The sequence below is a fragment of the Anas platyrhynchos genome, chromosome 3, assembly GCF_047663525.1.
Source record: "Anas platyrhynchos isolate ZD024472 breed Pekin duck chromosome 3, IASCAAS_PekinDuck_T2T, whole genome shotgun sequence".
In the NCBI taxonomy this organism is placed as follows: Eukaryota; Metazoa; Chordata; class Aves; order Anseriformes; family Anatidae; genus Anas; species Anas platyrhynchos.
In genome coordinates, this window is record NC_092589.1 from 31,018,112 (window position 1) to 31,044,779 (window position 26,668).

Below are 26,668 nucleotides of genomic sequence, written 5' to 3' on the forward strand. Positions count from 1 at the left end.
TTTATATTTATTTTTATTTCTTACTAAAGTGTGAAGATTCAGGGCTTCTAAAAACAAAAGCAAAACAAACAAACAAAAAAACACCATTGGGTTGAATCATTCCTATAAGCAGTGTGCTGGTCTTTAAAGCTGCATAAAGATTCAGTCCCATCGCTGACATTCCTCCTATATCTTGCTATTGTTCTACATCCTTTGCAAGAAGAGACAAAATAGAGATGTTTGTACAAAGGTAACTCAGTCTGATTGAGATGTGGAAGGATGGAGTGATGGCAAAATAATTAGAAAGCAAATTTCTAGTAGTTTTCCTTTAGATTTCTAACTGGTACTACTCAAAGAAGACGCAAATCAATGTATTGTTCACTTGACAGAGACATTTGTTTTACATCATAAGTGAGACATTAAGATTATACTTAGTAATGTCATAGTAAATACATTATGCTGTTCCTTTTATTTTGCTTAGGAAAAGTGTTAGGCTTTAAAATGTGAAGAATTGCATTACTGTGCAAAATAAAAATAAACTGACAAGGCTTTTTTTCTTTGATACTATGATGTGCTTTTGGGAAGTAAGGAACAAATAGCTAGAGGCTGATGTAACTCTGAAAAGTGATTCCACATAGCTATCATGTAAAACCATTGTTTTTCTATAACGAGTTTCTGAAATGGCACCAGAAATAGAACATCAGACTCTCTGCTGGAACAGTTATCTCTTTAATTCAGTGAATTTGAGTTAAAGTGGTTGGATTTTCCCCTGTCATGAAATAGCTGAGTTCAAAATTTTTGGTGCAATGACAAAAAAGGTCAGCAGAGTTGCAACCCTGGGCTTTAAGAGAGCAGACTTTAAGCTACTTAGGGAGCTAGTTAGCAGTGTCTGCCGAGAATCTGCTTGAGAAGGTTTAGGGGTCCATGATAGCTGGTCATTTTTTAAGAACCACCTTTCAAAAGCACAGGACGAGGCAATCCCGTTGTGCCACTGTCCTGGTTTCAGTTAGGATAGTTAATTTTCTTCTGCTAGCTGGTATGGTGCTGCATTGCGGATTTAGGATGAGAATAATGTTGATAACACACATGTTCCAGTTGTTGCCGAGCAGTGCTCACACTGTCATAGTAATTTAATACAATGGTATGGTAAGGTCACCCACTTGGTGGATGAAGGGATGGTGGTAGATGTGATCTTTCTGTATTTTTAAGGCCTTTGATACTGTTCCTCACAGAATCTTTCTGGGAAAGTTGTCCAACTGTGAGCTGAACAGGTGCATGCTACACCGGGTAATGAACTAGCCTGATTGCAGAGCTCAAAGGGTCAGAATAAATGAAGCTGCATCTGGCTGGTGGTCAGTCACTAGTGGGGTTCCCCAGGGCTCACTGCCAGAGCCAGCCCTGTTCAACATTGTTATCAGTGATCTGGATGCTGGAGGGAAGTGCATCCTCAGCAGGTTCGCTTCTGATACTAAACTGGAAGGTGGTGTTAACTGTCTGGAGTGATGAGAGGCCTTGCAGAGAGATCTGGATATGTTGGAGCCTTGGGCAGTCACCTATGGCATGCAATTCAACAAGGGTAAGCGCAGGGATCTGCAGCTGGGATGGAGTAGTGCCAGACACAGGTACAGATAGGGAGGCGAGTAGCAGTAGAGCATCCCTGCAGAAAGGGATCTGGTGCTGGTCACAGCAGGCTCAACGTGAGCCAGCAGTGTGCCCTGGTAGCCAAGAGAGCAAACTGCATTTTGGGATGCATTATACACAGCATAACCAAAATGAGGTGAAAAGAGGTGATTCTCCTGCTATATTTAGCATTGGTGCAGCCTCACCTGCAATATTGTGCACAGTTCTGGGCTCCACGATATAAAAAGGATGTTAAGGTACTTGAAAGTGTCCAGAGGAGGGCAAAAAGCTGTCAAAAGGGCGGGGAGGCTGAGTTCACTGGGTTGTCCAGTCTGGACAGAAGGAGGCTGAGGGGTGGCATTGCTGCTCCCTGCAGCTCCTTGAGGAAAGGAGGCGCAGAGGAAGGTGCTGGGCTTTGCTCCCTGATCACCGATGGCAGGATGTGTGGGCCAAGGGAGGTTCAGACTGGGCTTTAGGAAACATTTCTGTACCATGAGGATGGTCAAACACTGCAACAGGCTTCATAGAGAGGTGGTTGATGTCCCATGCCTGTCAGTGTTCAGGAGGCATCTGAACAACGCCCTCAATAATATTCTTTAACTTATGGTTAGCCCTGAAATGGTCAGGCAGTCAAGCTAGGTGATCTTGAAGGTCCCATGCAACTCAACTATTTTATTCCAGACCACTGCAAATGTGAGAGATGTGTGCTGTCATATAAAATACATTTGGGACCAAACTCTTCTCTCTCACTCCGGGATAATTGGCTTGCAGTTGACATGGCTGCGTCGGAGTAGTAGAGCTAAGAAATCTGTTGGAGTTGCTCCTCTTGACAAATGAAAGCATAAGGCTGATTATCCAGCAACTTTTGAACTTTGATTGTGCCTAGCTCTATTCTGTGGAGAGTAAGGAAGATTACATTTGCATGGCGTGAGGAAAAAGCCACTCCCAGCTAATGAAACCATCTTTTTTTAAACCCACAGTCTTTTCTGAAGAGAAATGAAAGTGCTCTTCACCTTTCACACCCACCTAACCTTTCTGTAGCTGAACTTAGAATTGCTCCAAAGGTTGAAGGGAAAGGAAGGGTAATGAGCCCTCATCTTCCAAGGGGTTGGTCTGTGCTTATTGTGCTTTATGTCACTAGGAAGTCTCAGCAGGAGCATCTGTAGCTCTGCCTTGCATGGGAGCACGACAGTTGTCATCACTTGTATCATTAAAGAAAGTATCAGAGGACTTTGGTTTAGTAAGTCAAAAAAAAAAAAGTCTGACTGGTAGATGCAAATGTCCCATGACTATACTGCAACCAGTGCAAGGCATTAGTTGTGTAGGTAGGAGCGTAAGTGAGGCGTTTCTGTTGTGACAGCTCTTTGAATCAAGTACATGCATATGTTATAGGTGTGCTTTGCTTCAAATAGTGAGTCTTAAAATCTCTGATAGCAGCATGTACTTGTGTTTATTAAATAGCTGTTGAAGTGTATGCGAAGGCTTTTGGCTAATGGGAAAGACAAAAAGAACTAAAGGTTAAAACTATCCTTGATGATGTCACTTCTGCTTCTCTAGTTTCATTGTGGCTGCATTGATCTACAGCAAGTATGGTTCAGAGTCTCACTGCTTAATTGCAATGCATTCTTGTGATGTGAATTCTGCAATTCCTTTATACCTTTTATGGCATTATTACTTTTCAAGAAAGTCAATGCTATTAAAAAAAAAAAAAGGTGTTTAGGCTGAGTTTTGAAAAATACTTCATATTGAATGCATGTAGAGTAATATTTTCTTCCCTGTAAGAAAGATATAGCTAATAAATAAATATAAGCCAGTTTGAGACTAAGATTTTTTTGTCACTAATTTATTTCCTCAAGTGTCAGAGGAAGGAAAAATTCCCAGTAAATGTTTTATTTTCATCATATAATTGCTGTTTCCTTTTCTGGCCTCAGATACTTTAGGTTAGATCAGAACGTACAGTGGCCTGTAGCCATGCTAAATTTCGAAGGGCTATTGAAGATGATGCTCTCATTGCAACAGAGGGCAATATAATGCCATTAAAAGTACAAGAAGAGACTGTTAGTTACTATGACTTTTGCAGGAGGATGTATTCAGCTCTTCCATCTTTTCAGGAGTTTATAAAGATGTAACCAGTGTCAAGAAGGAAAATTGTGAGGCTTTATTTTTCCTTCAGTCCTGACAAGTTTAAGGCCACTGGAGGTAGGCAGTGTTGCTTGTTGGAAACCCTAAACCATGAACGCAATCACCTCTGTTTTATTCTTGTATATTTTCTCAATTGCAGTGCAATATAGAAGATGGAAAATTAATTCAAGTATTATTAAAGAAATTGTACAGAACACATCAGAAGAAAATCTATAGTAGTGAGATAAAAAAATTCTTAATTGATCAGTTTTTCTCATCTGTGAAGGCTTTGTGCAAAGTTCAGTGGCAATGTGCAGGAGGTAAAAAAAAAAAAAAAATGGATGCGACATGATTCTCAATTGTACCATGAAGGTATATCGTGGTGGTGATTACAGACAGGACTGACAGGGCAAGTGTGCTCAAAAAGCTTTGTCTGTGTTTGGATCAGCTTCTAGGAAATGCACCATGAAGAGCCTTGCAATGTTAGGCAGGTTGAACTGATGCTTGTTTTGCAAGCTTGTGGAAGATTTCTCTTTTTTTCTTTTTTTTTTATATTTTGATGAAAACCAGACATATCATCATTTGTCCTGATCAGCAAGTAGTGTAACCAGCTACTCTTCATGTGACTTATGAGAACAGCACAGGTAAGGGTTCTTGACCACCAGGACTTCTTGACGAATCATAAGAGTATCAGAGTGTCCTAAAGCTTTTTCTTTTTCCCTTTTAATTTATTTTTATTTTTTAAATGAGGGCTTTGGAGGAAAAAAAAAAATCAGTTCTTATATTACCAGCTTTGTGATTCTCTGCCCTATTCAGCCATCACAAAGGTCTTTATCTGTGTAATCTTGAATTCCTGGAAGTGCCATTTAGCCAGAATTTAGCAGTTGAAGCTGATTATCTCCTGTTGTCCTCTACTTCAGCCTCTGCAAAGATCTCTTTAAACATTACCAGAGATCATCTCATCAAAATTTATTCCTACTTACACAAACGGAGGTAAAATGTGGATACTTGATGACAGCAGCAAGAGCAGGATTCCTGGAAAGGAACTTGAGAGAGGGGTTATGCAGGTTATGAGATATTACAGGCTCAGTGATGTGGGTTTCTTTGTTTCCTCTTCCATTCACTGCTCAGTGATTTTAATCAGATATTATGAACATTTTCCTCCTCTTCCTGCCTCCTCAATCCTTTGCCTCTGAAACGGGAACAGCCGGCAGTGCAAGGAGGCTCTAGACATTTTGTGGTATCTATGATATTCATCTTTGATGAAGATAAATAGTATAGCACCTTATTTCTCATATTTGCTCCAGTATAGGTGGCTTAAAGCATGGCAGTGGAGGCTTATTATGGCTTGGTTTCCATTTGTGTAAGAGAGGAGGAGGGTACCTATTAGTTGCTTAACAGGAATACTGTAAAATAACTGATTGCTCTTAGGTTCCCATTTTATCCGCTAGACATTTTTATATCATCTGTGAGGGGAAATTTTTTTTTGGGTAATGCCTGTAAGCTATTGCTGCTAGTATTGTGCCTGATTTTATTGCATTTAAGTAGAAATGCCTCTGTAGTTTCTTGGAGAATCCACAGGTGATACCATAGAAAGGCAGTCAATAGCCACAGCTCCACTAGAGCAAGGTTTGAGCTTATGTAGATAGAGAATTTGCTCCCTAGACATTTTAAATGTTGCACTGACATGGAATGGGGGAAAAATTAAATTCTACTGGGGGAATACTAATATAAATCTGACTGAAAGATCTGGAGCAGTAACTGTATAACATTTTGCAGACTTGAAAGTCCATTCCTGTAAAAGGACTCAAAATACTTTGTACATCAAAATTAAACCTTGGCAATAGATTTGAATGAAACAAAGTTTTTTATCCCATGCTTTATATGTTACAAATCCCATTTACAGGAAAGTGAAGGGTGTGCCTGAGATGAGTGCCATGAGTTTATGAAATGTTGAGAAAATAACCTTTTCTTCTGTTATTCATGCTCTGGACAATAAGGGTCACCTTGTGATTTTATTTGTGGAAGTTAAATTTGTGGCTTCCTGGAAGAATCAGTATCAGAGTGGATTATAAGATGGAGAAATTCTAAGGGTTCACAACAACTTGGAAAATCTTCAGAAGCAGAGGAGACTGGCCAGAAGTCGGTTTCATGAAACTGATGTTGATTTCTTTTAATCTTCAAATACAACTTGAGCTGGAATTTTTATCAACTGCACAGATTCCATGCACTTTAGCATTTACGACAAGTTGCTACTGTGCTTTCTGGAAAAAAAAAAAAAAAAGAAAGAAAAAAAGGATTGGAAACGAGCTTGTTTTAGAGGGATTCATTTGAAAGTGTGCTCTTGGGAAGATCAAGGCTATGGAAGTTTTAAATTGACCTCTGAAGTTTTTAGGTTTTAGCATTATTGAAAATAATTCTTTCAACAAGCTTCTGAGTCCAGGATATATCTCCCCTGTTGTTTATTCAATTCCTTATAAAAGCAGTTGTTTACTCCTTAATTCCTAGTAAAAGTAGCTCCAGCAAGCTAGAACCCTGTCACCCTCATACAATGTTCTGTTTGCTCCTAGGGAATGTTCCATAATGCTGTTCTGCTGAAAAGTCAAGCTTTGAAACTGTAGACTTTTTTTCATACACTTTCATAACCATCTGTTTCTTCAATAGGACCGGACACTGTGTGCATTGAAATCCATTGTCAGTAGGGGATGCTACGCAGGAATGTGTATTTCAACCTCCGGGTTGGTCAAAGGGCTACGCTGCCCCCATTTTGTACAGCTTCTATAGCTGTGACTGTTATGAGCAGAGCAACTCAGTGGTGGGAAGTATTGGAGAATTAGTCTACAACCTCCTGAATTTTTGGTTTTAGTGCATACGTATATTGATTACACTCCTGATGTTTTGGGCATCCATGTTTTGGTTTCTTAATTTTTGTACACACGTATTTTTGCTTGTACACGCACAAATATATCTTTTTATTCCTCTTCATTTCCTCTTGGTAAGACTCCTTTCCTTCTTTTCCAAAGGTAAATGCTGAGAAACTTCAGGATAGGTTCTGATCTAAAATCAATGTGAAATCAAGTTTACTTCTCTGGTGACAGACCAGCAATCATAACTCTTGCTATTAGTAATCATATGCCATTCTGCTGACATTAAAAAAATAAAGAATCAGCATTGATTTTTTTTTAAAAGGAAATGTTTGGAAAGGAAATGAGTGGGGAGTGTTTCAGCCCATCCTAAGAATACTTCTTAAGAAGCAGTTCTAGAGAAATATTTCAGGAGGATTTTTTTTTATTGTTATTAACCTGCATATAGAATGGTACTGTGCTGTTTGGAGCTAGTTCATACCCATGGTGTATTCCCTTTGTCCTAGTGTAAATGACTTAGCAAATGTCTACAGTATACATTGCAAAGAGACAGGAGACTTTTTTTCTCATTCATATAGATTACATCACTGCACTCCCACTGACCTCTAGTCAGCAATCCTTCTTTTGGCATGTCACTGTGGAGCAGAAAATCGGTTCATGATGCTCTATTAAAATTTAATTAAAATAAAGACTTCCTTTCAAAAACTGGTTTAAAAGTAACTTCTGAAACTTCTATGTTACAAATTGAGTAAACAAGTTGAAGGGGAAAAATCCAAAACATTTCACGAGCAAATAAAAATTCTCTGTGGGGTGCTGAAAGCCAAAATGAAAATTGAAGATAAACATGAGAAATTTATTACAGTTCAGAATGGTTTGCTATATTTCAGATGATGAGCCTGTTTGTTGTTGTTATATTTGGACTTCATTAGATGCATTTAATTAAATCTATTGTAAATCTGTTTTATTCCCAGTGGGCCAGTTAATGTAATCTTGGTGTTTGCCTATAAAAAATATCAACCAACAGTTCCTGCACTAATTTTAATCGCTATTTATTTTTAGATCAGAGTGGAGTGTGTTTTGTCAGTTTAGGTTATTGTGTAAACTCCTTGGGGCTGTGACTTTTTGTCTGTGTGCTATGTAGAAGAAAAGAGATATTAATTGCTACTGTGTAAAAAAAAAATAAAAATAGAGAAATAGCCTGTTGAAGCTTATTTAAGTTGACTTTTTCGAGAAAGAACTAAGTATAAGTCTTGACTGGGTACTTCCAGACAATTATTTTAAGCTGATATTCTCTTTAAATCTTCTGGACTTTTGTTATAAAGTTTTCCAAATGTCTGTTTTTTTTTTTTTTTTTTTTTTTTTTTTTTTTTTTTTTTTGTTCTTGTCCTCTCCTGTCTCTTAGGCTGCCAACAGAAAAAGTGACCAGGGTGTGTAAAAGAGTGAGAATAAGCATTATCAGATGTTAATGTTAAAGATTAGGAAATAATAGGCCTACAACGAGGCAGAAATTAAGAATCACAAGGGTCTTAGATATTTCACAAATTACGTGTCCATCTGAGATTAAGGTACTACAGAGATAGGTAATAATTTATAGCAGGAACTGCAAGTACATGCTGTCTATGTGCTGTGAGCCACTTCTGCTGTGAAAATATACACAAGGAATGAATATGAATAAAACAGCAAATAACTAGCAGTATTTACTGTGAGCGCTGCCTTCCAAAGTTAAATGCATTAGGTGGGAAAATGTGTAAGACTTTGTATATGACTGTCATTTGTCTTTTACAGCCCTTCTTCTATATAGGAAATGGTTGAAACTGCATTGATCATTAAGGCTGCATAAAGTCTACTTCTAGGTTGATCTGGGTTCTGTTTTAAGAGAAAATAATTCTTTATGAATTCAGTGGTGATTATTTGCCCATCCAAAGTTCTCAGTATTGGTTATACTGTCTGAATTTGAAAGAATATTCTCTTTCAGAAATGTTCACCATTTATTAGTGCTTTAGGTTGTGAATGTTCAACTGTTTTCCTTCCTGCCTTTTCAGAAAGTGCTGCAGAGCAAAGCCAGACTTGAGCCAGTGCCCCTTTTCCCTCTATTATTCACTTTTCAGAACTGTTCAAGTTGGAAAACGTCTGTAGTTTTTATCTTCAAATTGATCACTGATCTTTTAAATGCTATCTTAGGGAAGTAAAGGGGTTGTATTGCCTAAACAGAAGAAGCATCTTAAATCGGTGCTGCGGAGAAAATTTTGTTCTTCATCTGATGTTATTTATCTGGTCAGGAGAGATGGGGAATGGTATTAATTAAACAGACTGCAAGTGAGTGTGTGCTAAATTCCATCTGGGAATGGATAGTCAGCATGCTTGAAGTGTACAAGGGACCTAAAGGGAAAAGTGGGAGTGTGACTTTCTTACTGTAAAGCTGTCATAGTGAAGATGGATTATGATGGTTCCTGCAGACCAAAATGCAAATTACTTGAACTGGGGAAAAGATCATTGCATGCATTTGAATTAAATGTTTGGCCAGCTTCAGCTAATGTGGTGTTCAGCTAGCTCCTGGAAAACCACACTCAGCTTGGATTCCGTCAAGAAAAAGACCTGCAAATTGAAAATGGCCAACCGAAACAAATGTGCTTGAAAACACGATTGAAGTTGCATGCAATGACTGGATGCAAAATCACAATTAGCTTGGAAAACAGAAGCAAACTAGGAGTATACATAGAAAGCCGAGAATGTTTGGTGTTGCGTAGGAAATGCTTATTTCATTCAGTGGAGTATCATAGCACGTGCATAGCCTGAAGCTTGCAGGTTGACCTCTTTGCTGAGCCTCTGAAAGGGGCCAGAAGAGAGCTGCCCAGTCCCTAGCGGTTTGCAGCACACACTGACAGGGCTTAATTTGGTGTTCAGTTGAGGATGTGCTCCTTCTCTTCTTGCTTTCATTAGCTGAGATGGCAGTAAATCTAGAGCAAACAGAGGAGAATATAGCATAACTCAGCACCTAGTCAAGTCTATAGAATTCACTGCAGGAAGAGGCCTCCAAGTCAAACACAGTTGAACGATTTTTATGACTGCTAATAACAGCTGTAGCTATGCAAACCAAGGTAATAAGGCAATCAAACCTGTGCCTTAAGGCATTCACCTTCGGGGCCGGGAAGGAGCTCTTTCTGTCTGGCTAGTGGTTTTGTTTGAAGGCTCTTCTGGCACCTTTTGAATTCGTTTCATGTATTGCTGTTAAAACTGACGGTTGCTGCTGTCATAAAATAATTTTAAAACCCCATCAGGACATTTTTATTATTAACATGAAAGTAAGACAGGTGTGCAGGTATTGTGACAGATTAGAAAGACTAACCTTGTTAAATTTATAGACAGGTCACTCCCGCTGATGCATGGCTTTTTTTTTTTTTCTCTTTTAGCAACTGTGTAGTGACTCCTTCGGAAATGAGACAATTTCACGGCATGTCCCATTAGCACTGATAACTGTGAAATTAGCTATTGCTACAGCTCTGCATTGGTACCATGAAAGAAGGAGCACCTGCAAGGGACTATTAATATTAAGGACAGAAAAGGGTGAGGCAGCTACACAAAGCCAAAGGGCAGTGCAATTCAGCATGACTTACACTGTGGGATGGTAGATTAGTGCGTGGTTTGTGTAATTGACCAAAAAGAGGGAGTTTTCAGAATGTAAGTTGAAGCTAAATGCTGTTTCCATGTGGGGAAAGAGGAACACTATTGTTATGCTTTTTGACTTGAGAGGTTGGCTGGGATCATGGTCTCGCAAGGTATTTGCACTGAAAGGATACGCTGTTTGCTTCTGAAGATTGTATCAACATCTCTGCTTTGGGGAAGGAAATACGAACGTTTCCTAGGCAAGTGCAAGGCTTAGCTCTGAGCCTTTTCCAGCTGGAATTCAGCCCCCTAAAAGTGCCTCTCTTGCAGCACCACACTGTTGGTGCTTCTCTGGTTTCCTCTTCTGCACATCTTCCATGGATTTTTGAACTATGTAATGGCTAATTCTCGGTGTTCACATTTTGCACCACAGACCTCTTCTGAACATAGGGTGTAACTTTTGAGCAGCTCTGCATTCAGCTTTGCATAATGGTTCCTATTTTAGCTATCTAAGGCTACATCAGAATGTAACAATTTATTTTGAATGAAAACTGGATGTCACAGCATCAACTTCAATACAGTTTCATCCAGATGCCACTGTAATATTATTCTAATCTCCTCTTAGGGCTCTGATGCGTGATCAGCTTGATAAGTTCTCTGCAAGTTTGCTAATACCTGGTAAATGTGAATGCATGGTCTTGGCTTACAGCAAATTCGAGATGATTTGAATTTGTCTCTTTCACTTAGGTCTATAAAAAGAGACTAAGATAAATCACATTACCTTGCACTTGCAACAGTCTAAGAGTGTACATGTGGACAGCTGTTATGATGAAGTACAAAAACTTCTGTGCCTGAGTCGTCATAATCTTTTAACACAATGTCAGGAATTCAGAAAGCAAACTGGCTCCTTAGGCAGCATTACAAATGATGCGTTGAATGGGTCACCTGAACAGGCGCAACTTCAGTGACATTAATTCATTGTGAGCACTTAAATGCTTATAGCAGCATTTTAAGAACTAAATTTTGTGCAGAAGACTGGATATTTTCATTTCTGAATACTTCACATGGAATTGAGCCCAAACAAAGAAAGCAGAAAAAATGCTTTCTTCAGAAAGGAGGCAAATTTCTCTTTTTAAGAGGAGAGATCTTATTTCAGTACAGGTAATACACTGGAAGATATGCTGCAGTATCTGTTAAGCTAAACTGAAATGCTGAGAAGGGACATGTCAACATAATGATCAGACAGCAAGATTTCAACACAATATTTCTTTCTATAAAGCTTTTTTTTTCTTTTTTTTTTTTCTCCTGCCTGAAGATTTCAGTGGAGCTTTCAGAATAACTGAGAGCACTTGGAGCCTTAGACCTGTCCTGAAAGACATCAATTTAACAAAGCATTCAAATATTCATTTTAAGTTTTATTTCACTAATGGATGAATCATGATATACAAGATTCTCCTTAGAGTCCTTTCAGATGCTGAGTGGTTAATATTTCATAGCAGAAGGAAAAGAGAAAGCTTCATGAGCAGTTTTAATAATTGTTCAAGTGTCAGAGGTTAACTTTTATTTAATCAGTTTTTAAAAATGTACTTCTATGTAAAGATGATTTAAGAAAGTGTATGGAAAAAGATACGACAGAATAAATCTTCAAACTTAGAATATTTGATGAGTCGAGGAGGATTTCCTGTTCTCTCTCAACTTAAGCTTCCTAGACTTCTGTATTGCTTGGTCCAATTGCTTTCTGGCTTTTAAACGATTTGACTCTTGACTGCAAACAGCCCTTAAACAGTCAGAAACTTGCTTCATTCACCATCTCGGGCTGAAGTTTATACAAACTCCTGGGTCCCCAAAGAACCACTCAAAAAAACCCAGAAAATCAGATCATGTGTCTGAGAGCATTTGTCCAGTCAAGTCTTCTAGTTCCTTCCTTTGTAAGGTACTTTATGGATAGTTGTATTAGCTAACACACGGGCGATCTCTACCACTGTGGTATCTGCCAGTACTGCTATAGTTGTATCTTAGGCTGCAGTTTACAGACGTCAGCTTTTCTATAATTTCTTTGTAATGGGGAAGCTGGTGGAAAGGTACCAAACTCTGAACAGACTCAAGACATTTGCTGGATTTCTGAGGGTCAAACCCACACAACCTTCCAAGAGCAGCTGGGTAAGAGGCATGTCAGACATGTACTGGTCTTATCTCCCCAGAAGGTGAGATCTTGGGGTGATTGTGTGTGTTGCCAAATTTGTGTTACGACGCATTTTTATGCAGTATTCAATATGGGAATCTCTACGCCTGTCATTTTTTTCGTCCTGAAAATGAAGTAGTTTTTTCCACACATTTTAATGGTAGAACTTGATCATATGTCTTTTAAATAAAGACTAATGATCTAGTTCACACACCTATGTGTGGAAAAAGTAATGGTGTTTTTTATTGCTTACTCTCTTGCTAGCTAGAGAAAGAAGTTGCTTTCTGGGTCAATAATGCCATTTAAGATAAGCCCTCATGCTGACACACTCTGGTAGCTTCTAGAGCTGCTCTTGTCAACTGACAGTGAAAGGTCAATGGCTTACAGATTGCTGTTTGCGATAGGGAAGCAGCCACAGCAAGATTTGAACTTCTTATAATGCCTTGACATTGCTGGCAGGATAGTAGCTGATCGGAGAAATGAAAGTTTGTATTCATAACAAATGTATTGCTCCTGCACACAGTGAGCTTGAAAGACTTCTGCCTCAGCTTCAAGAGCACCCTCACTTCGTTTGGATGCTGCTCCGTGTGCACAGACAGACAGAAGCCAGGTGTGACTGCCTTTCATGGTCCGCACACACTCTTCTGCCCTTCTTATTTTAGCACAACTAGCCTGACTACTGAAGTCTTAAAAGGTAGTTGATGCAGCAAGGGTTTACAGCGTGACCACTGAATCTGGATGTGTACACTCAATTTTAAGTGAGTCGCGCAAAAGAAAGTCCTTTTCTCTTTTAAGAGACTTCCTTTTGTAATAGGGTAAAAATCTGATAGGAAATAGAAGTGATAGTAAAAAAAAAAAAATCCAATTAATTTCCAGCTGCACAGCTTTATGGTGCAGCAGGAGGATACATAGGTAATTAAGAGAACCAAAAACTTTAATGAAGTAGACTTAAAATAAAATAAATTCCGAAAGGTGGGGGCAGCCTCAGCTTTCCCACAGATTGCCACATTATTATTGTCTCCTTGATGAGAATGAAAGCAGGTTTATTGTGTAACTGTACAGTATCATTTTTATTATTTTATTTTATTGTATTTCACTGCTGAAATGCCTGGGGACCCAAAATTGAGGCTAGAACCTCTTTGCTAGCTGCTGCTCCTATGTTTCATTTGCAGGGTAAGTGTGGGAATATGCCAGCTGGGAAACCTGCACTGCTGTTCTGCCCACAGAGACTTGGCTGGTGGAGCTTCAGGAATGAGAGGGGTGTGTGGGTCTCGCTGAAGGTGTTTACTGCTTTCCTCATAAGGGACAGCTTGCAGCGCTGCTGGGGTCTGTCCACGGGGTGTCTGCTTCTCTGGGGCACGGAGTCTGCACCGTGGGGCAGCTCTCCTGCCTGTGGCTTCCTTGGGGAGGACCAGGAGAGGCTGGTATAATCCTGAGTGGAAAGGTGAGTTATGAAAGCTGTTGTGTTTCTGTTACGAGGTAGAGACCTTACCGTTCAGAAAATAGATTGATAATAAAGTAGTAGCCGATAAATAAAATTAGCACATCAGGTGGCTCAGGCTAAAGGAGCCACTGCAGCCTGGAATCTGCAACTTCTATACCAAGATATGTTTGCTGTAGGTAGGCATTTGCTGTCTTGAACACTTCAGATCATGTAATTTCCCCTCCTTTAATATTATTTTCCTTTTTGTTTGTCTGGTTGCTCCATAAATACATCAGTACCAAAGGACAGAGGTAGAAGCAAGCTTGGCCAATATTCTTTCAGACCCAATATACTGATTCCTTCCGATGTAAATCGAGTACTAATTGTTCCTCACATGGATTACTTAGTTTAGGAGGGTATTGGCAAACTGAGAAAAGTGAATTCATTGCTAAGCAGGATCCAGCAACCTATATCCCTCATGCCTCAGTGGTGGAGGTTGCCTGGGAATGTGCGTCAACTTACATTTACCAAGTTATGGTCTGTATGGGAATTTACTGATTGAGCCAATGAACCATTGTCACAGGCTTAATAGAGCAGATTTCCTGTTTTATAATAAAGCTTTCATTGTTGCCAGAAAAAAAAAAAAGCAGTTCTTACTAGGTATTATTTTGAAGAATTTGAGTGCTCAAGAAGTAACTTACGGGTTTTCAGGCAGTACTTGTTGATTTTTTTATATTTTTTGCTTCATTTTGCTTTTCAGTTCAAAAGCTAGGGCAAGAATGTGCACTCAGTGAGTGGGTGAAAGTAAGGGAGAATACTGGATAGCTGAGCAAATGCTATCATTATTTACTATGGAAAAATAGAGCATAAAAAAATCAAAAATACTGTTTCATAAGACAGAACTCTTGAGGAATCGGAGGTAAATGTCTTACAGCAGAGATAAATCCAACATTAGTTGGATGTCTGATCAGCTGATGGATCAGCTTCTAAGTAGCTGATCTTAAGACATTCAGTGATTTGCTGTAAAATATTTCATTTAATAGTAGTGGGCTCTTGGGTGTGAGAATTAACTGTAGCATGGCACTTTCGATGGGAGGATGTGCATGTGTCTGCACAAATTGGGATTTTGTCTTTGCTGAGGAGTGCTAGACCTGTGTTAAATAGCTATCTTGTTTATAGAGGGACATGGGATGTGGCTGCAACAGTCAAAGGTCATCTCTCTTCTGGACAGCAGGAAGCTAGAGACTGCAATTAAGCACTAGGTGCTGTCATGGTAACTAAGTAATGTTTAAGTAAAAATAGTTTATGCTAAATACAGTCTGACTATTCCTTGTTGGAAGTAAAGCATAATTAGCATTCTTGCCATCCCAGTGATTCCCCCTTTGACAAACCTTGCTCTTTCTAAGGATGCATTGTTTTATGTTTCAATACAAAGTCAGTACCACTACAGTAGCCTCTTCTGCTAAATCAATATTTCAGATTTTGTGTGGAAACTTGAATGAAGCAGGAGGAAAGCATGCCTGAGACCCTCCCTTTGAGTTTCGTTTTTTGCGATGAACAGTTGCCTTTAGCAGCAGTATTTGGATTGTTTACATCACAGACTCTAAGACAGAGCCTGAATGCAGCAGTTGTGCGTGTCCTTTTTCAGTCTTTTCCTCATGGAACACGTTCTTTTGATAGGAAAGGACTATCAAGAACTGCTCACTCGGTCTCTGCATCAGCAGTTAGTGATCTCAAGCTATAGCAGCTTAGTGTTCTGCTGTGAGAGAAAAGGTCATAATCAAATGGCAAGATGCTATGAGTGCCCTTAGCTACAGGAGCTGGTTACCATTCAAAAATGATTTCTTCTACAGGTGGGTTTTGTGCTGAATATTTCCTGAAATATCACCGTTGCTGTAATGAGTGATTTGTGGCAGACGCAGTGTGTGTCCTTCATTCTCCATGGCATGTTTAAGATGACTGCCTTCACAAATCCCTACCACTTTCAAGTTGCTCTGATTCAATGGTGTATTGTTCCTTTTTGCCCTGCAAAGGATGTGTTAAAATTAATTTGTGAGTTGTGTAGGCAGCAAAAGATTCCTCTGTCTCTCTACCCCTCTGCTCTCAAAGGCCCCCTTTAGTTTCAGTAAACACTCGACCCAATTTACCTCAATGTATTTTTGAATCTGTTTAACAGTGATAGTTGAAACTGACTCTGAAGTATTTCCCTTTTCTATTTTCACATGATAATTTATCCCAGCAAACAATTAAATTACAAAAATTAAGTATATTAAACATCAAATTACCCACATTTCTCTTTTTTTTTTTTTTTTTTTTTTTGTGGTGCTGAGCACAGTGGATCCTAGCTGTTACCTTGTCCTTTGAATATTACCTTAGATGATTTCTTTCTGTGCTTTTTTTTATTAATGTGCAGAACATAATGCAGACCTTGCATGTTCAGCAAAGGGGATGAAGTCAGTGTTTTCAGAGGGGCACAAATAAAGGAGCCAAATTGTAGGAAGAGGACCTACTGCTTATTGATACGTCTCTTGTTGAGAGAAGCTCTTCTGCATGTACTTGATTTTGCTTGAATAAGCAAATGATTTACTGTGAGATGCCTCTCTCATCGCCTGTTTCATCACTCCCAGAGAGCAGAAGATGGGCCCTTTGAGCCAAACAGGAAGAATAACTTTATCTTGTTATGACTGAGAGTAAACTCCGATGAGCCAAAAGGAGTTGGACAGAAGGTAAAAGATGAACATTTTAGAAGAGCCAGAACAGAACACCTGATTGTGCACAATGGAAAACTTGAAATTAAGCTGCTAAACATGTAGTCTAAGCAGATACATAAGAATTTATGACGTTTTTGGTGTGTGAAAGCTTTGGGAGAGGAATCCTTTAGAGCTTCCATCATGAACTCATCTTTGAGAGGGGAATCTTTCACAAGAACATGTTTCTTGGTAAATGTAGACATTTGCTGTCTAAAATATGTCAGGAAGTTATTTCTTCAGTATTTATTGGGCGGAAAATTCAGTGCTGCTCTGAATCAAGAGTGGATTGCCAAAGAAGTCATTTATGAGTCTGCACGTATATGAAAGAGGGCTTTCTACTATCAGTCTCTTCTTGCTAGTGAGCTTCTCTCTTCAGGTTAGGATCTTTGGAAACTGAAGATTGCTTTATAGTGACTTTGGACACACAGATTCTTATCTTGAATTTGGCTCCAGACATGGATACATTTCATACATTTCTGTGCATCTAGTTCATTCATCAGTCATTGAAGTTTACTAGATTTCAGGGATGTTCCTGGGTGCATCATGTCCTCCAGAGCAAAGAATGTTTCACATCTTTCACAAATGTTAAATTCCATTTCTACAGTACTTCCAGTTGGACTCCTCAGTTAGGAGCTTTAGAAACACGAATGAGCTTGGCTGTAAAATGCCCTTACATAAATATAATTAACCTCATATTGCAGATGGCAAGTCTTATTCACAGAGCGACACTTTAATTGGAACAGGAAGAGAATCTAGGCTGGTTGACACCTGTGGTTTAACTGCAGAGCAATCTTTTTCCTATGAAGTAGAGAATTTAAATCATGACTTATCTCTAGCTCTTGCTGTATACTGTCAGAAAGCAGTGAAAGAAGAGGTTAATGGGTGCCTCGCTTTTATGAGACAGGAAAAAAATGGAGCCTGGGGAGGGACATCTGTCTTGTTCCATATGCACTTAAAAGGTTTTTATTGAGGCATGAAAGGTTGTGTTGTTCCATGCTTTGTCTTTTTGTTGCTTATCCATGCACTGATGTGCTGCCAACAATTCAATAAAGGAATTTCTCAAAATATATCCTATTAACCTATCTTAAACCTCATGTATATGGTATGTGGGTACTAACAGAAGAGAAGGGAAAGAGAGTCGAGAACCTGGGCTTCTTTTCCCCATTAATTCCAGAAACTGTATCTAGTGAGAGAGCAGTGACACTGAAGAGGCAAATTTATGTGAAGTGTACTCAACAAGCAAACATAATTTACATTATTCTGTTGTGTCCATCTCCTTTCTGCAAAAGCTTAAGTTCAAACCATGATTTTCAACTGTGTCTTTTGAACTAGGATGGGGAAAAAGAATTTTTTTTAAGATTTTCTAAATTTTTAATTTATTTCATTTTACTCATGTTTGTATCTACGTGAAATTTAGTGAGGAACGTAAGAGTAGAAGGGATTATTTGGTTCTGTGACTGGAGGACAAGACAGATGGGATGGTACGATACCTCCAAAGCCCACCCTTCAGTTTGGTATAACAGTGTAAATTATTTCCATGCTCTCTGGCCTATGAAGCAAAAGAAAGAAATACAGTAGAACTAGTTACAGTTTCAGAACACTTGTATATGAATTTTCTGGGCTTATTTCTGTCCACTGCTTTATGCATATGTATTGAACTCTGAGAATAAATGAGGATTTATTAATCAAATATTGTAGGCATGTATGCCGGTGCCAGGTGAGGTGCTTAGCCTGTGAATTGACCCAAGTGTTGAAATTTCTGCAGTATAAGCTGAACTGAACATAAAAAAAAAAAGAAAAAATACTCCCAGCCTGGCCTAGGATTTGGAAGATTTGGAATAGCACTTTGCCCTTCATCTCTTCTGGCTGGGTGTCCAAAGGGACAATTCCATAATTAATTGTCATGTTCTAGTTTGTTCTCCAGTTCTTGCCTTGATGTAAGGAAAAGATAGGAACATAGTGACTTGAGAAGCTCCTTCAAGCAAAACCTGATGTTCTGTTTGAGGCTGGGTGTTGCTGTATCACAAGGTACTTCTGTGTGTTTTGACCTCTGTAGCATGAAGTGGTGATGAAAACTTCCTGGATGAGGAACAGTAGAACCTTTGAAATTCCGAGTAATATTTCAGGTTTCATTGCTTCTGGAGACATTTAACTGTTGAAAAACCCCCAGTTTGGCAGACAAAGGAGGCAAGTGCTAAAACTGGAAACCATTCCTCGTTTGGGAGATTCCAGACTGTGATTTAAGCCAGTTCTTATTTGTCTTAATTTGTCTATACCTTGTGCTAAGCAAAATAACGTGTCTTCCCATTTCGGTATCCTTGCAATACACTGTCAGCTAACAAGTGTTCCTGCTGAGGCAAACAGCAAATTAACAGAGCAGAAGGACAGACAGTATATACGTTTGGGAGTTTAATTCTGAGAGAGCTCATGCTGAGAAATGGATTTTTGCCCAGGAAGCGTGCCAGCACGAGTAAGGAAACCAAGCAGTGATGCTGGACCCTCAGGAGCAAAAGGGTATGTAACAAGCCCAATGCGCCCCGTTATGAGTGTCCATCCAGGGCAGCTCTGGGAGGGCTCTCTGACATGGCTGTTTACACTGGAATGCAGCTTTTCACAGATAATGCATCATTATCAATGTCAATCGTCGCTTCCTGCTTTCTGCAACAAAGCGAGCTTATGTTATTGAGCAGGAAGAAGTGCTGCAAGGAACTGCTGCTGCCTTTTCAACAGGCTCTGGTGGTCAGTGCCATGCAGATGTTTCACAGCTTGAGCAACTTTACCATCCTTGTAGTATTTGTGTTGTGTTAGTATGGCATGATAACAATAGCAGTACTACTGAAAAACCATAGAAGCAACCTCATTCTGCTTTAGTCCAGGAGTGGACTAAATTTTTTTTCTCATTTTCCTAAAATGAGAAAAACTCACATTTTCTTTCTTTGTCCTGTGGATAGTATGGTGCTCCACAAATACAGAATATGTAAATATGTTTGATTATTTCCAGCTTCTTACTCAGTTCCTCTACATTTTTAATATAAATTCTTGTACTCAGGTCATACTTTCTTAAGATCTTCATCCCCATTTGTAAAAAGGCGTTAGTGTTCCTTTTCTTGGGTAATACCTATTTCTGTTTGAATGCGTATGTGAGGAGGAGTGGTCTATATTTGTATCTTTTTAAAAGAATCTCATGTCTCCTTGGTAAGAGAGTATTTGATTTTGTGCTAAATATTCAGAAGTTCATGAACCAAGCATCTCATCGGCTTTTGAGGAAGCCTGAGTGTAATACCTTTCAGGAAATGTGCACAATCTGTGTGGTACTCTTTATTTCTTCTGTCTCGTTCTTGTTAATAACATTTGTCAATATGAGTATGGCTCACATAAAATTCTCCATAATTGGAGGAACCATTTAGTTACACCTTTTATGGCCATAGCATGATGCTGCAGTGTATGTGGAAATTCATATTTGGAGCAGCAAATCTTTATTTGGCAGTAGATGGGGAAGTTATGATTGCAATTGAGACTGCAGTTGAGATCAGTCAACTCATTGGCTTAACTGCTCTCAGGTTCCCGTGGAACTGAGCTTCACTTCCCACTTCCCCATCAGCACTGACAACTGAATAATGATCACAGAATCACAAAATGGGATGGGTTGGAAGAGACCTTTAAAGATCATCTAGTTCCAACACCTCTGCCGTGGTCCATCCCTGACTTCACCGATATGAAGTGGATGGGCTAAGACAGAATCAAGTTGATGTGTGTATTCTCCTCTGAAGAAAGAGCTTTTAAAATCTGACTGCTTAGCAGTGGTCATTGTGGCAGATTATGAAATTGCTTTCAAGGTAATTTGAGGTAATAAGGTAGAATCTTATGCCAGTTAATTCATCGCAAATGTAAAGATCGGAGTTAACAAAAATTATGGAAAACTTCAGGAAATTATTGGTTATTGAATTCAAGTGTATTGGATGCCCCAAGTGGGCATGTGTAGGTTAGCAGCACATTGAAGAGCAAACGTCTGGTTGCCTGCATGCTGGAAACACAGGGAGGTACTGGCAGCTAGCCTAAATTCCTGAGTTTTAACACTAAGTAGTATGAGATGATTTAAGTCCAGGATTTCAGCCTTCTGAGACCACTGCTCATTCATTATAGCGAATTGCTAAATCAGAAAGGCTCAGTGTGCAAGTGACATGATTGGGGTGCTCTCAGCAACTTTAGTGGTTCCTCATCTAATACAGTGGCTTAATTTAGTGCTCCTGTAAGTATTACAGTTAATTGCCCTCAGAATAAGTACAATAGGGATAAACTCTTAGACTGTCTTCTTAGATGTAGCAGAACAGGTAACACTTTTCTATATAAGAAGCAGAGGTGGATTGGTGGTTGGTCAATGCCTATGGAATAATCTTCTGCAGAATGAAAGGATGTTAACCGTATTGCATGTTGTTTCCCCGTCTAAATGCAAATCACAATTCTTCAACTTCGCATTTAATGACCAAAATGTCTAACAGCTGAAATAAAGCAAACCTAACTAGAAAGAGAGTTAACTACAGGATGATCTCAAGTACTTTTCTTGATGTACCTCACAAAGATATCCTTTTGCTGTTGTGGTGGTATCACCACCTTACTGTGATGATAAGGAAAGGAATGAGAACTGAAATAGAACACGAGTTTAGGAAACTTTTTGCAGGGGGAAGAAAGCTATGCTTTGGAAGATTGCTATCATATCTGTTTTTCCCAAAGAAGGACTGAGATGGGGCTTCCTAACAAACGAAACACTAAATGGGCCATCAGAAGAATGAAATCATGGAGTGTTTAAAACCTTTTAAGAAAGCTAATGAAAGTGAGTGGTGATGATCCCAATTTTCCAGAGAGATGACAAATAGTCTAGGATCCCAAGGGACTCCTTGCTATGTTTTTGTGTTGGCCTTTCAGAAGAAAGGTCAACAAGACTGTTTAATACACTAGTGCTGTGTTATTTTACAAAGGTAAACTTTTTTTTTTTTTTTTTCTGAAGTAAAATGTAAGTATCTTACATGTTTCTAAACTCTCTCTTGTGTACCATAAGAGGAAATCCGGTAAGGATTTTGGTTTACCCTTTCTTTTCCATATGGATGGAAAGCCATTGACATTATTGACATTTCTAATGATGGGATGAATTTACTCCATTAGTTTTAATGCAAACAAGGTTAGGTCTGAGCCAAAGTACTGTAGATTAGCATGACAGAAGCAATGAGCATGTTCATAGACCAGCAAAGATGTAGTGAATGAAATGCCTCTCTCACTCCATCTGCAACCCAGAGGCACTTCTGGATGAGGAGGGGTCAGCAAGTGAGTTTTAAGCTGATGACTCTCACTGCTTTCTTTTTTTTTGTCTTCAGATATCTCAGCTTATGACAGAGACTAGTCGAGAGGGCCTGACTGAAGCAGCACTGAACCGCTACAATGCAGATAAACCCTCCTTGTACAGCTTCCCCGCCTCCCAGAGCACGTATGTTGCTACTGATGTATCCACAGGCACTTCGGTGGCAGCATCATTTTTTGCCAGGTAAGAAAGACTTCTCAGATTTCACTTCTCTGGAAACAATTTCTTTCATAGGAATTTCTTTCATTTTGTAGTGAAGACATGGGGCTGACTGAGTAATGTGCACATGACAAGAGATATGCTATAGATAAAGCTCATCAGAAGCCTACTGAATTACCATGAAAATGTTGTTTGATGCACCTGTGTACATTTGTCTCTAAGATGGGGATGATACTTCTACCTTCCTCCGTAAAAGATCACTTAAATTCTTGATTTGGGATAAAATATGATTGTAATTGCAGAATAATACCTAATCTCGTGTGATTTTTATAGAGGATACCCTGAGTGACAAGAGCCCATCCAAGTAATTTTTTTTGAGATGGGCAGTTAGTAATACAACTGGAGTTGGATAGTTGTCTTTGCAGGCAACCTTCAGGTTCGGAGAATTTTACTTCTATCTAGGCAAATTGTTAAGATTTTTATCTCCAGACTAAATATTTTAGGTTTCTGATTTCAGTTTCTGTCCCCATCATGCTGTTGAATTGACCTGATGGTCTAAACTCATCCTCAGAACACCCTTTCTGTTGATCACTGAGCCAGTGTTTCCAACAAAGTTTTCAAAAATCTGATGAAATTTTCATTTAAAATCTTATGGTTATCTCTATTAATTTGTTAGTAAAAATGGTTTGTTATGTGGGCATACTAGCTGATAAGTGAAATATTCACTATTGACAATGGAAACATTTTTCTGTGCAGAAATATGCTCTCTACAGAACAATCTTCTTAGCCTGCTTGAATTCTGGTTTAACTGAAGAAGTTGAAATAATCTTTGTCTTTTAATGCTCTTCAGTAATTAGAAGATTAACTTGGAAAGAGTTGTGGAAGCAATGAAACAACAAGAGAATAAGCTATTTTCACAACACTTCCAATCCAATCTAGTGAGATATCTGAAACATTGAGTGAACTTTTGAGTAAATGCCTCAGGCATACTCAGATTAGCTTCTTACCCATTAGTGAGCCAACTATTAGTAATTCCACATGATTCTATTTCATTATAAAGGAAAATGGAAAACTTATAAAGTTGCTGAACTTTGAAGACTGTAAATCTGGAATGAAGATTTTCCTATTTTTCCTCACATGAGGACTGCATATGTTCAAACAGTGTCACACAATAAATGAATCATGTAAGAGGATTAAAAGTGGTATTTTAGAGGAGCCAGTGAACGCTGTTTCGGACATCTCTGCCTTTTTTCTTTACAGATGTGATGCTGCAATAGCAAATGTGAATGAGGACAGTGGTCTTGATTTGCTGCCCTTTTCTGTTAAACTGCAGGCAGTTTAAATTAAAATTGCTGAATGTACTCTGATGGTAATATCTAACTGGAGTGCAGATTGGGATTAGCACATATTTAACATGATTTGATTTATGAAGATTGCTTAACTCATTTGCTCTTCATTGTTGCACTTTTATGCTGGTAGAATTAATTTTCTCTTAATATACACTGCTGAAGTGCAGGAAACTAATTAAGTTTACTCAAAATCCCAATATTAAGTCCCAGCATTTTAAGTAATACTCTTAGTTTCTAGTTGATGGTGTCAGTGCTTGGATGTCCTTGGCCCAGCAGAGAGACCCCATGTTTAGCCTGTTTATTTTTAAACTGTACTTAGCAAAATGAAAGTGACTAGTTTAGTTTGGAATATTGCGCTAGATTAATGTCACTTGGGTAAGTCAGTTTAGTTTTAGACTTCAAATTGTATCATCTGCTGATAGTTCAAGCAGAAAATCAAATTCAGTCATTTGATGCTTGACATTTTAACAAGAAAGTCCACAATTTGCTTTGAAAATGTGGACCTTCTGTTAATTTTTGTTTTGCATCTTATGTATCTTTTTGCATTTTTTTTGAAGTTGGGATATGAAGTAAGAACCTGCATGTTGTATGTGTTTAAAAAGTAGAAGGCAGTCGTTGTTAAACTTCTAAGTTGTTTTGTTTATTTTTGAGTATAAATGTATGCCTGTTTTTTTTGAACATGTGTGTCATGTCATGATTAGATGGATGATCAGTAAGAAATTATTATGCAGGGAAATTTGCTAATATGAAGCTGAGGTTGGAAGTAGAGGAATGGAAAATATTCTTTAGAAATTTGAATCATGTAGCACAGTATTTCACTATGTTTCCTAACAAGCAAAGTGATCTTCAGATGAGCCTCAGATGTAAAAGTCATCCATCATCATGAAAAAAATATAAATAACTAAGATGCTATAGTATGAAGGAAATGGCAAGGCATCCATGGGAACTTTTGGTTGTAATTACTTGAGAAGCATCAGGAGTGGAACAGACTAAGAACTAGGAGCTTATAATTTTTTTGTTCTCAGGCACTGCTGGTCCAATAGTGATACTCACTGACTGGCCTACAGCTGGCAATGAGCCATGGAGAAGTTTCTGAAGGCCACAGCGACTCTCAATCTTTTGAAAAGCCAGCAGATTTATCAGTTATCTCAATACTTATCTGTCATGTTTCATGATATATAGCTGACAGATTTCCAACCAGTTAAAAGGGTTGCAACTTCTGTGAATTGTCATTTGTCAGGATATCGCCGCAAGAAAACTTGTATGTAGAATTCCCATGGGATTGTATGTGACTGTTTTAAAGGAACAAACAATGAAAATTTTCCAAAGAGCTGTTCTGGAAAGCTTATGAATATTAGATGATACAGGTATGAATAATGAATTTCTGACAGTGATTCTGTCATAGAAAATGAATTGAAATGATAGCATTTCTAATACAGGCACCAAATTTGCCTTCCTGTTAGGGGCTATCATTCATTTTAGCTTCAGATATCCTCCAGTCCATGGTAATTTAGCATCATCTTGCTTCTTATAAGTACTGTATTTGTGATAAAAAATAATGCATTTAGTGGATGTGAAATAATGTTAAGATTCTTTACATAATATTTGGATCTTTTTCATGAGAAGCACTCACTGCATCTTTGGGTCTTGCATCCTCCAAGCATAACGTAGGAATGTGTCACCACCAGCAAAGGGAGAAGAAAAAGCCCATGCTAATGCTGCCACCAAACTGAGGGAAGGACCTTCTTTTGCTGGTCTTCATAGTGTCTCTGTGAAGCTCTAGCAGGACATGGGATGTTGTACTAAACCTTGCTGCTATCTCTGCTTATTTCTGCGTGGGGAAAGCTTCTGCAAAGCTTACTTCAGCTTTGATCTGGCTACTCTATGAATAAATCTGGCTTTATGAATTGAATTTTTCTGTTGTGATCCAAGCTGTGGAGTCTCAATAGTCTCTTGAAGCATGATATTACAGTGCAGGAACTAGAAGTCAAAACTGGACCAAAAATCCTTAGAACACTCAGGTTCTTAATGTTGGTACTGTTCCTTTTTTGCCCTGTCACAATAAGCTGGCTTTCTAGGAGAAGAAAAACCTCTACTACTTCATGACAAAGGAGAACTGTAAAAGCCTGCCCCTCGTTGGACCTCAAAAAGGGTGTTAAAAATATATTTTTTATTATTAAAATTTTAAAAAAGCAGGAGATAATGTTAAGTTTGAAAGTTCTTTTCTCTTGCTGGTCACAAAGTGTAACAGTGTATCCTGAACAAAAGCCCCTCACCCTGGGAAATCTGATATAGTTGTATTTGGCTTAATTAAGCCTAATGGGAATATAGATAATCTTGAGCGTAACCTGAAAAAATCTTTTCCATGGATCGTCTTCCATGTCTTTGTAGATCTTAAAACACGAGGCAGGGCCACACAATGCTCCTCCTGTAGATGCAGCAAGTCATCTGTGTGTTTTTCAAAGCAAATGCAGAAGTATCCAGATTTTTGAAATATTTCTTATTTTAAGCAGAAATGAGTATAGAAATACTTAGCTTCATGTAACTGACATGTAGCTAGTCAGCACTGGATAAGCTATACTAACAGTTACCTCCTTTCTTGGAAAACTGCTGGTGACCCTTTTGACACTCATTCCCCCTCCCAGTGTAGTTTGGCAGCTGTGGGAGGAGGTAAGGCAGTGCTGTACTGGAAAGGGATATTGTGAACATCCTATTCAAAATGCTCCAATTTCCCTTCCACTCATGCAAATGCTTTTTATTTTTATTTTTAATTATTATCATTTTTTTAAATACTGGTACAGTTTCTGTGGGACCCTCTTGATAAAGCTGTTGTGCTAGCTTTGACCTAGCAATCCAGAGGACCCCAGAACCTTGAATCTCATGTCTCACAGATTTTTGCATGCATGTGAAAAGCAATTAGCTTATCATATAGCTTTTGATGTTTGCTGTTTTTTGTTTTTGTGTTTGTTTGTTTGTTTTTCCCTTATAGGTGCAATATTATGTGATTTTTGTTGAAATTCATAAATTCCAGTGCAACTCTGCAAAACCTTTTAAGGTCTTTTAAGACTTTTAAAGTCTTTGATGCCCAAAGGCTTAAAATCCAGGAACAGTCAGGGTTTTCTCCTTTTCTTAAAGTTTGGGGGATTGGTTTAAACTAATCATACCATTCTAAGGTCCTGGCTTGAATGTTTTGGAGGTCTGTGGGAAGCTCACAAACATGAATTTTTCCTGCTGTTTGGGTTTGTATGAACATGTGCAGCAAAAG

General features: G+C 38.6%; 1 protein-coding gene across 2 annotated transcripts in view; it reads left to right on the forward strand.

Moving 5' to 3' along the window:
- KIF26B (kinesin family member 26B) overlaps window positions 1-26,668 on the forward strand; it is a 290,536-nt gene that overhangs the window by 98,630 nt on the left and 165,238 nt on the right. For both annotated transcript variants that reach the window (XM_027453855.3, XM_027453856.3), the window contains one exon: window positions 21,912-22,078. In XM_027453855.3, the coding sequence (XP_027309656.3) occupies window positions 21,912-22,078 (167 nt within the window). The remainder of the gene's footprint in view (window positions 1-21,911; window positions 22,079-26,668) is intronic.